Below are 12,690 nucleotides of genomic sequence, written 5' to 3' on the forward strand. Positions count from 1 at the left end.
AAGGGACTTTTCCAAGTGGCCAAGTGGGTTTTATGAAGGCGAAATCTGGGAGGCAGGCTGGAGGAGTGGAAGACTCTCATCCTGTCAGGGCATCTCAGAGCCAGCACTGCAGCTTGAGGAAACACCCACCTCAGCCACACTTGCAGAGACAAACACGAGAAATCTTTGTAGGGACCTCTGTGTGTGGAGGTGTTTTTCCCCATCCAAATTTGACCATTGAAAGGGAAAGAAACTCAGAGAAGCCCGAGGAAGGGCTCCCCACTGCTGTCCATGGCTCTGCTCTTGCTGCTGCTCATAACTCAACCCTTGCTTTCTGGTACAGAGCTGTGAGCCCAGTGTAACTCGGCATGGCCGTGACTGAGCCAAAACTCCTGGATGCTGTGCAGGGATGCAGCTCTGGAGACACCCTTTGCCTGACTCCTGTTAAGGGGAAGTCATTACTTCGTGGTGGTTCTTGTGGTCAGACATCAGGAGATGCCAGAGAGCTCAGTATGCAGGAGGAATTTTCTTGTTTGCATTTCTGAGATGGAAAAGAGAGTGCCAGGAGCCAGGCTCTGGTGCAGCCCAGGTCCTGACCATGCTTTTTTGGGACCCAGCTCCCTCCTCCTCACTTGTCAGACTGACTGGAAGAGCTCACCGAGGCAGCACAGAATGCCAGGGCTCTGTTGGTTGCTGGCAAGCTTCTCCAAAGGGCACAGTTCTGCTGTCATCATCTTCCAGCTTCTTTTTGTTGTCGCTCTTTGGAGAAAAAGCCCTTGGAAACATCCTCCACCACTCACCCATTCATCATCACTTCTCTGCCCACTGCTGCCTGCTCCCCTTGAGCAAGCAGTGCCACTGCTCCCCATCCACTGGCGTAACTGGTGGTTCCCAAAGCTGTCTTCTGCCTGTAGTCCTGAAAAGGCAGCACATGGCAGCAGGGATAAGAGCAGAGTGTGTTCCCCATGCTGCCCCACTCCCATCCTCTGCCCTGCATCCTCTGAGGAGTCTGTGAGGCTGAAACTGCCTTTTTCAGCTGAGAAGCTCTACCAGGCTCCAGACCATCTGTGGTCACAAAAAATCACATGGTAGTTTTTTAAGGATGCAGAAGTGTTGTGTCTGATGGCTTGGCTTGTATTCAGCACCGGTAATTAATTTTTCCTTCCTGAGCTCCTCTCGCAGGTTTGTTGGAGGAGCTGCTTCCTTCCCCTCCAGCTCCAAACTGCAGTGGAGCACCACTGCAAGCTGCTAAACTTCTGTTTAAATGTCCTTGACAGCTAAAATCATCTCTCTCTTTCTTCCCAGTAAGAATGATTTGAGGACTAATTAAGAGCCCACGTTAAATCTCTGGGGCAGTTTTTACCCTCTCTCTCTCAGAATTTTATTTGGGAATGGATTTGCCTCGATACGCAAAGTATGCTGAAATCCTTGAATGAAAAGTGCTGTAAGATAATGAAGCACAATCGATAACAATGCAGGGACTGCTCCAGTCTTTCCAGCCTGGTTTATTCTGCATGGCAGATCCCTCCCTCCTGCCACAAGTGGCTTCATTCCAGCGCCATTCTGGGATGGATCAATATGTTTTTATCATTAGTTTATCCAAGGTCCCTCAGTGGCTGTGGCCGACCAGGTATTTTTTTGTTGCCTTGTCAGCTGAGCTGCCTAATTATTTTCTGTTTGCATTTTGGGCACAGTTTCTGACAAGTGCTGCTTGCCATCTGTTGGAGTAGAGAGATCCAGGATGAGTGTCGTTGAATTTGCTTTACTCCTAAGGTGGAGTGATGGTCATTCCTGTTAGCAGGACACTGTCCTGGCAGAAGACATGGGCGTGTTGTGAATGCTGTTTTTAGCACTGGTGACAGAAACAGGAGGGAAGGGACACCACTGCGTGTGCTTTAAAAGCCAGTGTGTGATGTACTGACTGCCCTGAGTAAATCTGGAAGCTGCAAGTCAGGCTGGGCTCCCTCTGTCCCTCCTTCCTTGCCAAAAATAAATACTTGAGAATGGAGCTGGTGCTTCAGCTGCGTGTATGGCTGTGACAGGGCTTGTCCCAAGGGATGGCCAGGGTGGCAGGGCAGGCACCCACTGCCCCCTGTGGTAGTGAGTGCCCTGGGCTGGCACAGGGAGCATCAGTGGGTCCCTCACAATGCCAGGTTCCAAGAGAGTGCCAGCAGCATAGCAGAGGGAGCTGAGTTCTGCAAGCTCTTTTTTGTGAACAATTTCAGATTGAAATTAGGACCAAATGGCCATTTTAAAACAGGATAAACACGGTGTCATAATCCACTTGCTTGTGGTGCCTGCAGGATTTAGTGCCCTGCATTGCTGCCCAGAGCCATGCTGGTACAGCCAGAGCTGCATCCAGCTCTTCCCACTGCTCTCTGAGGCTTTGGAGCAGGGCCTGGAGAGCTCTGGAAGTGGAGGATTTGGACAATGCTTGCCTACGCTTTTCTTGGCCCTGGCAGCTGCCTTGAGCACCAGCAGACTCATAAAAAAAGTCAAAGGAAAATATCTAAAAGCAGCAACGTCAAAAGTTCACCCCTGGGTGCCTGACCAGGATTCAGGGCTGATGGATGGGATGAAGGTAAAAAGCTGTAAAACCTCTGTTCCTCAACTACTACCAGAATATATTTTTATTTTTGAGAATTAAGGTGCAGCAGAGCCCCAGTAAAACCAAATGGTTTGTCATCAACATTCAGGAAATTTCACATGCCTCCACCTGGTCCTTCAGGCCACAAGTGCATCTTCATCCCCCACAAGAACAATTCTTCTATTAATGCCAGAGTAGTGCCTACACTAATAGCCCACTTAAAATGTCTCATTATTGCAGTTTAACTGGTCATTAGCAGCTGGAATGGACTGATTTCTTATGGCTTATGGTTGAAATAATTACCTGACACTCTGAGCCATTAAAAACAGTTAATGAGTTGAGGGGGAGAAGGTGCTGACACAGACATGGGCACTGCACTGGCTGGTGGGAGTTCCTCTGTAGGACACCAGGCTGAGATTTGTTGCCTGTAGGATCCAAAGTAATTTAAGCCTGAGGTAAATTAGGAAAATCATTAAAAAATTGATCTGATGCAAGTTTGACAACATTGTAGCCACTGTACAAGTTCTAAAACATTCATTTCATGATGTTTTACTCCAGTTGCCTTTTTCATTCTTTTTTAAATGGAACCAGTTAGAGGCTGTGTAATTTCCAGAGGAAGAAGGCATTCAGGAGCATTGGCTGCTTCTTAGATCCTAAATTCACTCCTAAACCTTGCTGTGTTCTGTGTGCCTCTGATAAAAATGGCATATTGGCTTTAGATGTGGCAACAGAGGGGGAGTAGCTAGAGGGTGAAAGACAGAGGAGAATTTCTCCATCAAGAGAAATACATTGACAGTCTGGGAGCATCCCGTTGGCCTGTGCTGTTCTTTGGCTTTTGAGATGTCTTGTTGGAGGAACCATTGGAAGCTCCTGTTTCTGGTAGGTGAGAGATGAGCAGGGCCCATCTCAGAGGTGGATTAAAGAAGGTAAGGTGGGAAAATGCCACTTCTTGAAGCCTGGGGTTCTTCTGCTTGGGTTCGTGGTGTTGGGCTCTCAGCAGGGGCAATGCAGGTGTTCCTCCACCTGGAATTCCTGCTGTGGAGCATCCATCACTCCATGGCAGGGGTCACTGCAGGGTCTCCCTGGGTTTGTGGTACACCCCTGTTCCCTGTCGTGTTTGTGAGTGTCCCCCCAGCGCTGGTGCCTTGCCCTGAGCCCTGTCCTTGTCCCACAGTGCTCCATGCCCGCCTGTGTCACCGCGTTCCACGTCACCTGCGCCTTCGACCACAACCTCGACATGCGGACTATCCTGGCAGACAATGACGAAGTGAAGTTCAAGTCCTTCTGCCTTGAGCACAGCACTGGGGCCACCAAGTTGCCCGAGGAGACACGGACAGAGCCTGACCAAGCCCAGCTGGACTTGGAGAAGGTCACGCTGCGGAAGCAGAAGCTCCAGCAGCTGGAGGAGGACTTCTATGAGCTCGTGAAGCCTTCGGAGGTGGCAGAGAACCTTGACTTAAGTGAATCACTGGTGGATTTTGTCTACCAGTACTGGAAGCTGAAGAGGAAAGCAAACTCCAACAAACCGCTGCTGACACCAAAAACGGATGAAGTGGACAACTTGGCTCAGCAAGAGCAGGATGTTCTCTACCGACGCTTAAAGCTCTTCATGCACCTCAGGCAAGACCTGGAGAGGGTGAGTACAGCTTCTCCTTCAGTGGTGTACCCGTGTGCTCCATCGGGGCTGCTGTGATGTGACAGCACAAGCCCTGTTCCCCCTGACTCAGTTTGACTCCCCTGACAGTTTTGTTCTTTCATCTTCATTCAGAAACATAGCAGTGCTCAGTGTGTGTACATCATCACTGCCAAAACACTGACATTGATGGAATAAGTCAGTGTTGGTCCCAGCCGGAGGTTCAAAAGAACAAATGTCTGCAGGGAGAGGTGCCTTGGCAGGGCTGGGTTGATGGGAGGCAGATGATGCTGCAGCTGATGTCCACTATACGTAAATAGTTTCAAACCAAAAATTATCTTGAGTAGCACCAGGATACACTTGCGTCAGATGCTTGTTCCCAGCAATGCTTGGGAACACATCAGTATTTACTTACATTGAGCATGGAAGATGAGTGAAAGGCAGTGAGAGCAGGGCCAGTGGCACTGGGCATCCCCTGCCCTGCTGCAGCCAAAAGTGGGTCAGCTCCTCAGGGAGCTGCTGGCAGAGGCAGCTGGGCCAGAGATGGAGCATGTAGGCACCTGCAGCTCCTGGTGGTGCAGAACATCTTTGAATCATCCTATCCACAGGAGAGGGAGCAACAGCCTCCACGGCAGCTTTTTGGGCGAGAGGGAGCATTGGTGGAGCAGCAGTGCCCCAGTGGTGCCAGAGCTCCCCAGGCTGGGCCTGGTGCCACACATGGTGCAGCTGTCTGTGGATTTGGCTGTCACGGCTGCACAGAGGGCAGGAGCAGGGATGGGGCAGAGGCTGGAGAGGAGGAGCAGCAGTGAAGGTGAGAAGCAGCGAGAGGAAGAAGCACAGGGGAAGAAGCACACACAGGACCCGGGGTGGGATGGCAGAGAGGGCACGGGTGCAGTAGTGCTGCTGCTGGGGAGGCACATGGGCATAGCACAGGGCAGCAGTGGGACTGGGACAGGGACAGGGACAGGCAGGGCTGGGATGCCGAGCCTGACATGCAGAGCTCAAGCTCCCTCTCCTCCTTTGTTTGACACCCGAGCCCTGCCTGGTCCCCTCTCTCCTGTTCCTGCCAGAGGGGTGGTCCTTGCCCAGGTCCCTGTCTGACCACCAACCCCAGGTGCAAAAGCCGTGGAAGGGCTCAGGGAATCTCTAGGAGCAAACAGGAAGGAAAGCAGGAAAACAGCTTTGATCCAGTGGATGTGGTGCTGTGGTTCCCTGAGCAGGGACTGAGGGTGCTGCAGGTGACATGCTGCTCCGTGGGAAGTGCAGGTGGTGACATGCTGCCCCTGCATGTCCCTGAGCCCTCTCTTTAAGCTGCTGTGGGTCTGTGGCATAACTGAACCCATGGGGAGGAAGGCAGTGTGGGTGGGCACTGTGTTCATGTCCAGCTGGGGTTCAGCTTTGAACCAGCCCACCCTGGCCCCTTGCTGCACCCACCTCCTGGGTGCATCCTGGAGCAGAGAGCCTTCTCCTGTGTAAAAATAGTTGGGATTTGAAGCTACTGGTCTCTTTTCTGTGATGCTGTGGGCCTTCATCCCCATGGTCATCATTGGCATCCTTCTGCCAGTCTGTCCCCTTTTGTTCTGCCTTTACTGCATCCCATTTCCATCTCTGTGTTGGGATGGGCTGCTGCCACCGTTAGTGGCTCTCCAGCAACAGGCTGCAGCTGCCTGATCTGAGGGTGACAAGTTCAACTCATTTTTCTCCTCATCTGCTCTATATTGTAAATCTAAACCAGGCTGCTCTGCCTCCTGCTGCTTCCTCTTGTTCCCAGCTTGGCTTTTCCAGCTGCACTGAACCACTGTGCATCCCTGGGTACCGTGCTTTGCTCACGGCAGCTTCTCTTTGATTTTTTTGTGTCAAAACTACGTGTTTTACCAGATTTCTCATTTTCCAGAGTTGCCTCCAGGCTTTGTGGGGTGTGCCCATCAGCATTCAGCCTCTGCTTAGCAACTCCCTGCCAGGTTTCACTGCCTGGCCCTGGAAGAGCTGTTTGTTTGTTCTGCTTCCAAGAGTGGAACAATAAACACCAGCCAGATCAAAGTCCAGTGCTCAGATGGAAGATAGGAGTTTAAATCCAATTGTTGCCAGTGCATCCCAGGTATCTGATCCTGCCTGGCAGCACCTGGCAGGTCACAGCCACCCTGTTTCACTTGCAAATAGTGAGGAATCACATCAAACTGGGATCAGAGATGAGCAGCCCGCAAGGCTCTGTAGGCTTTCAAAGGATGTCCACAGGACATCATGTTGGATATTAGCATCTTCAGCAATTAATCTGGCAGAAATGGTTGTGATTTGGGGGCTGATAATGGTATCAGGATCCAGGAGTTGGGGACGCAGAAGCAGATAGCAGATGACATGGGGACAGCCAGAGTGATGGTGTTTCCCTCTGTCATTTCCTAACCCCTGTCATTTCTGCCCTTCACAGTGTCACCAAATTAAAGCTATTGATTGGGAATCCTAATACAGTCCCCCCATTTTATTTTTGGCATTTTTTAACCCTCTCTGCCTTTTTTTCTGAAGCTTTTTCCAAGGACTCAGTGTTTAAATTAGCTTTAACAAAAAGCTGTGGTTTCCAGGCTTTCACACCAGCATCTAAACTTGGCTTGGGGAAGCAGTACTGGGTGGTGTTGAGCTCTGTAAGTGTGGGTAAATACCAGCAGTCTCTAAGCAAAGCTAAAGTAATGTTTTCTTCCAGGAATATCAAATCATAGAGAAGATATACCGCCAAACACTTGAAGATTCAGGTTGCCAGAAGCAGTTGTTTTCTTCATAAAGAAATCTTAGTTTGGTGTTTTCTCCAATCCAGAAAGAAAAAAAGAGAACGTAGTAAAATATATAACACTGTATAACTCCCTGCCTGGTATTTACAGCTGGGGGATTCAACAGCAACAACAAAAAAAAATGAGCAGTGTTTTCTCCTATATTTCTGAACATTCCCAAATTGTCCTTAAGTGAGACAATGTTAGGGGTTGGCTGCAGTTATCCTGCTGCCCTCACAGCCTTTGGTGGCAGATATGAGGTAAGCATGGAACAACTTCCTGGCTTGTTCTGTCTCTCTGAGAGACACAAAGGCTCCTGGCCACATTGGGACAGCCCCCCAAGCCTGGAAATATCCCCTGCAGAGGGGTGTGAGGATGAGGAAGGGGAGGAATCGAAGACATTAGGGTCACACGTCAGTGAGGACATACCCATGTGCATGTTCCCCTATTCAGGCCACCTCCTCCTTACCTCATTACAGGCAGCTTTGCTCTTTCAGAGCATCAGAAAGCTGAGTAAATGCTGTCAAATCCTGTTAGATGCCATTAGCATTTTCTGCTCTGCAGCTGGAAGCCTCTGCTTGCTGCAAAATCCTTGATGTCCTTCGTGGCAGCACTGCCAGAGCCTGGCTCTCCAGCCACCCTGACATGGGGCTGGCAGAAGCATGGCACTGAAACTCATCAGGTGACAGGAGCCAGCAGATATCAGCAGTAGTTCTGACATCTTTAGCTACCTGGGGTGTTTATCAGCAGCCTGTGTGATGAGCAGGGTTTAGCTGCTGCTGCTGCACTGGCTCACGTGAGCAATTATATCTTGTGCTTTGCTGTTTGTGTTTAGAGCTTCAGATAATCGTAGAATGAGTTGGGTTGGGTTGGAAGGGACCTTAAAGATTATCTAGTTCCAAGCCTGCTACCATGGTTAATGAAATTCCCTGAACAGATCACAGTGCACCTGTGATCTGCAGGTGGGTGTGGAGCATGTGTGGATAATGATATGGAGGGGTCAGATTTGAGGTGGGAACCTGCACCAGCTGCTGCACTGGGCCAGCATCACCAGGGTATTTTGCTGTATTTTCCATGCTTTGTCCTGGTATCTGCTTTAGGGCAGTTCTGTGAGGCTCTGACATCTCCATCCCAGCTGAGCCCCTTCCCTGCCCTGGCTGTGGGATGAGGGTCTGTCCCTCCCTGCAGAAGGAGCAGTTTATCGATGGGAACTGGTGCACTGACTCAAGGCATCAAGGTGCTTCATAGAATTTGGCATGTGCATGATGCAGCTGCTGGGCCAGGGGCTCAGCATGATGCTCGGGTGGGTGGAGCTGACCATAATTGTGCTATAATGTTCTTCTACAAGACCTTCTGTTCCGAGACTTCCCAGTGCCCATGCTGGAGAAGCCACCCAGCCTTCCTTGCCCTCTGTGGGGTCCTGGCTGCTGGAGTCAGAGCAGGGATGTTTAGGCTTGGAATCACTTACTGCATGTTTTTTCCCATATGTAGCACACAGTTTGGATCAAGAGCCCTCACTGCTAGCCCTGGTGGGAGTTCTGATGCAACACAGATTTTGGTGAGGTGAAGAGGGATGAATCCCAGGGAGGGGGGATTTCCCTGGGCAGCAGGAGCAGCAACATGGCTTGAGGGGACCTGCTTTGACCCTGCCTAATCCAGACGCTGTTTCTTGTGTTTCTCTAGGTTAGAAATCTCTGTTACATGGTGACTAGACGGGAGAAAATGAAACACACCATTTGTAAACTGCAGGAGCAGATCTTCCATCTCCAGATGAAGCTTATTGAGAAAGATCTTTACCCAGGTCAGTACCACTTCCCAGAGTTTGTTCTCACAGATGCTGTCCCCACTGTCCTCTGAAGCCAAGTGGTATGCCCCAGCTCCCCACAGCAGGGAAGCCAGAGCTGCCCCCTCCCCTGATGTGTTATTTTGGCACAGTTCTTACGTTGACTCAGAAACACACAGTAAGTCCAGACTCTGGATGACTGGAGTGCTGGAGCTATTTGTTTTCACAGCTCCCTCTTGATCCTCCCCTTCCTGGGAATCAGTCAGAAGGACCAAACATTTGTTTAGGTGGGGATGCTAAGGCAGTGTTTGGTGACTTTTGTGAGCTGGAACTGCTTGGGAGGAGATGGCCAATCCTGGGCAGGGGCTGCTCTGCAGCTGGCTTCCTGGCACAGGGTGGCAGCCCTGCTTCAGGCTCTTTGCAGATGCCTTTGAGCATTGTGTCAGGAATCAAGGGTTAAGCTGCTGGCAGGGGTCTGTTGCTCCAGGAGACCAGCTCCTTTAGCTCTGGTCATCTGCAGCTCCCTGCTTCACACAGCCATTAGTGATCATGCTGCTGCATGCAAAGCCTCTGGCAACTTTTATTAAGGAACTGAAATAAAGTTGGTTTCCTTTTGTCCTAGATTTTTTTTTTTCCTTTTGCACAAGCAGTGCTGGAGCCCCTGCTCCCTCCTCCTCCTCCTCCTTTCCCTCCGGTGGCAGGGCAGACCAGACCCCGTGGCTGCAGAACAGTTTTTCCAGCAGCAGCATCTGGTGCTTTGGCAGCCGCTTCCGACGGTTGTTGTGTTTGTGGCTTTGGAGTTGTGTTTGAAGCCATCACATGGTTGGGGTTTCTTCAGGAACTGTCTGGGCTGAGCTTTCCTTGACAAAAGTCTCCTTTGACTGAAGTTTTGGAGGCTGAGGAATGTGTATGTTGAGATGTCTGTGGCTCAGGCCCATGCAAATTCCTCTTAATCACCAAAGGTAGGAAGCGATGGGGGACAGGAGTGGACCAGGAAGGGTTTCTAAGCTCACCCCTCTTACAAACAAGGTGTTAGATAGCTGGAAATGCCCAAGGGGACCTGTGTTCCCCAAAATGCCTTGGGGACTCCAACCACTGGTGCATGCCTGACCTGTTGCCTGATGCAACAGTGGGTTGGGAGCCAGCAACTCCTCCCAGGGAGAGCTGGAGTAGGTGAGCTGGGAGCCTCACCAGTGGCATGCAGAGGCCAGCCAGTGATGGGGAGCTGTGTTGGGGCTCTGCTGCTGATGTTTCTGGGTTGTCTGCACTGCCCAGTGCTGGGGCTGTGTGATTGCCCTTCCCAAAAATGTTGTGGGTGTACTTGAGGAAAAGCATGGCTGCTGTTGCCATGATGTTTGTTCTGCCTAAAGGTGAGTGATCAGAGACAAACCCACAATGGGAGGGTGGCTCAGGTGGGGATTGGTGTGCAGGGATCACTTCAGACCTTGTGATGCAGATGCTCTTCTCTCCTGCCCCACCTGGCTGACATTTGCCTTTTCCTTTTCCACTCTGAACTGACCGAGCTGAGCTGCTTGTCTCTCCCAGGATGGATTTCCTGGTTGAGCCTGAGCAGGGACTGACTGCTCCCTCTGGGATCCAGCTCCCATGAGTCCCTGCTGCCAGGGAAACAGCCCAGCTCCAGGAATTTGGTCCTGGGATCTCCAGGTAGTTTGGGCATCTGGGTCCTTCCCATGCCAGGGGGACGTTAGGGACCCAAGTGCCTTTTGGCATCAGTCCATAGAGTGTCCTGGGCGCAGGAGAAGTTCCCTTGCCAAGTGACCATACCAGGAGCTGCAGATACTCAGCAGCCAGTGGAACCAAAGCTTTGGATAACTCACTGCTGCATTTTCCAGCATTACAAAGCACTTACTGGTTTGGAAGTGGGGATGGTTCTGGTAGCATCCTCCCCCACAGCTCCCGATCAGGATGCTCTCCATACCTGTGGCTCCTAGGAGAAGGGAAGAAGTCTCCGTTATTTCACCAGGTTGAGGCCAGTTTTTAGCTGCTGTTACAGTAGCCGTCGACCGAGATCTGTTGGGGTTGTTCCAAAGATGGTTTTGGCACAAAGGTTTTTTTGGACTGGCTCCCACACAAAACTCAGAACAGGAGGGGTTTATTTTTCCCGCTGTCAAATGATCATTTAAGCAGGAGATTCTTAATAAAATCAGTGAGAACTGCCCGTGTAAAATGAACCTTCCTCTCTTCCCTGTATTTTTCTTGCACGGAGTGGAAAGTAAACACTGTCTGGCTTTGAAACACGGCTACTATTTTGACAGGTTCCTCTTCAAAAAGTGCTGCTCGGGTTTCTCTTTAGCCCCGTTGTGCTGTCTAAACAAAGTTAGATTTTGATTTTGTAAGCGAAGTGAAAAATGTGTCTGCCTTCCTCCCATTACTTGGCAGGAACGTAGCAAATACCAAATTTGCTTTTGCATTTCTTTCTTTCTGTAAGTCCTTTGGTCAGGAGGGGTTCCTGGCTGGCAACCCCAGGACTGTAAATCCTCTGTCAGTTCAGACTTGGGCAGGTGCAATGCAAATTCCCTCCCCTGCGCACCCAGTACATTTCCACTGCTGCAGCAGGAGGAAAGCCGAGGTTATTCCCTCTGACCCATCCACCCCATGGCCTCTCTGCCAAGTCTGCTGAGGATTCGCTGCTGGCTGACACAATAAACTGATTTCTTCCTTAAGATCATTGCTCAGCCTATGGGTCAGACTGTGAAAAACTGCTTGTCTCTCCTCCACTTCCATCAGCCACCCACATTTTGGTTTAAGGACAATAGCCTTCCCCCTCTGAAAATTAATAGAAATTTTAGCATGGACTTCTGTGGGAGAATGGCCTAATGGTGTAAGTAAAAAACTGTTGGAAGTATTTTATTTGGCAATACAAATTGTACTTTTATAGGGTATTTGTCCTGTTTACCCAATAGGAATAAATCCAGTAGAAATTCAAAGCCATTTAGGAAATGCTACTTTTTAGCTGAATGTCTGCATAGCTAAGAGTTAGATCCCTGCCTTTCCATAGGCAGTTCTGGTCATCTTTACTACTTTGTGTACCTTTATCAGTCTGGGGTCTTTTCATTCTTCACTGTTTTGCCAAAAGGTCAAATCAAGGTTGGCTTTAAAACTGCTAGTACCTTTGCTCTGTAAGTCTGGCTGTGCAGCTGAATCCCTTCCTGGAGATGCTGTTGTTGTTGATGGGTACCAGGTTTTTAGGTCCCCATGGCTTCAGAAAGGTGTCTGGGCAGGATTTGGGGCTACTCCCTTGTGAGTCCTGGTCCAGGTCTGTGGCTGCAGAGTCTCCAGCAAGTCCTTTGCCTCCAGTAGGGCTGCTCCTTTGGCCATGCTTAAGTTCCTCCCCAAGGCTAAAACCCCCTTTTTGTATAACATACAGGATTCTGATTTTCTTAACATATGGGAACCTCAGCCTACAGCTGGCCAAAGCATGGCCCTTGTTCTCCCTTTGGCTTGGGATTGTTTGCAGGTCTGCTCCAGGTCTGCTCACTGCAGCATCCCTGGTGCCTCGTCTCACACGGCGTTTTCCTTTTTTCCTAAAAAATGCCAGAACAAACTGGGAAGAAGACAAAGGGTAAGAAAAGTGACCCAAGAAGGAAAGGAAGAGATGGTAGAAAAAATAGTCCTGAGAAGACAGAGAAAAGGAAATCGGTCAACGAAACTGTTTTGGGACAACTGGGTAAGTCTGATTTTATGGCGCAGAGTTGACCTGTGATGCTGGAGGCTCCCTGTTTTGGGGAGCAGGGTTGAGTCCCAGCCCCTGATCCCTCCTGCACGTACACAGTGGAGTTACACCTTCCATCTCTCCTTTGTGGGAATCAGCCTGAATCATCCAGGTCCTACTAGAGAGACTGGGTCAGAAGCATGCTTGCTGGCAGGGCAGGGGGTGTAAAATGCCCCCTGCAGCCCCAGGATTGGGAGAATGTGTCACAAAACCTGT

The 12,690-nt window shown here is 50.3% G+C and overlaps 1 protein-coding gene across 3 annotated transcripts in view; it reads left to right on the plus strand.

Moving 5' to 3' along the window:
* The window catches only part of JADE2 (jade family PHD finger 2), a 77,933-nt gene that overhangs the window by 52,245 nt on the left and 12,998 nt on the right, over window positions 1-12,690 (plus strand). For 2 of the 3 annotated variants that reach the window (XM_085073548.1, XM_085073547.1), the window contains 3 exons: window positions 3,741-4,202; window positions 8,642-8,759; window positions 12,301-12,429. In XM_085073548.1, the coding sequence (XP_084929674.1) occupies window positions 3,741-4,202; window positions 8,642-8,759; window positions 12,301-12,429 (709 nt within the window). The remainder of the gene's footprint in view (window positions 1-3,740; window positions 4,203-8,641; window positions 8,760-12,300; window positions 12,430-12,690) is intronic. The other variant, XM_085073549.1, reaches the window with a different exon arrangement.

This window comes from Lichenostomus cassidix, chromosome 13, assembly GCF_008360975.1.
Source record: "Lichenostomus cassidix isolate B80296 chromosome 13, HeHo_3.0, whole genome shotgun sequence".
Classification (NCBI taxonomy): Eukaryota; Metazoa; Chordata; class Aves; order Passeriformes; family Meliphagidae; genus Lichenostomus; species Lichenostomus cassidix.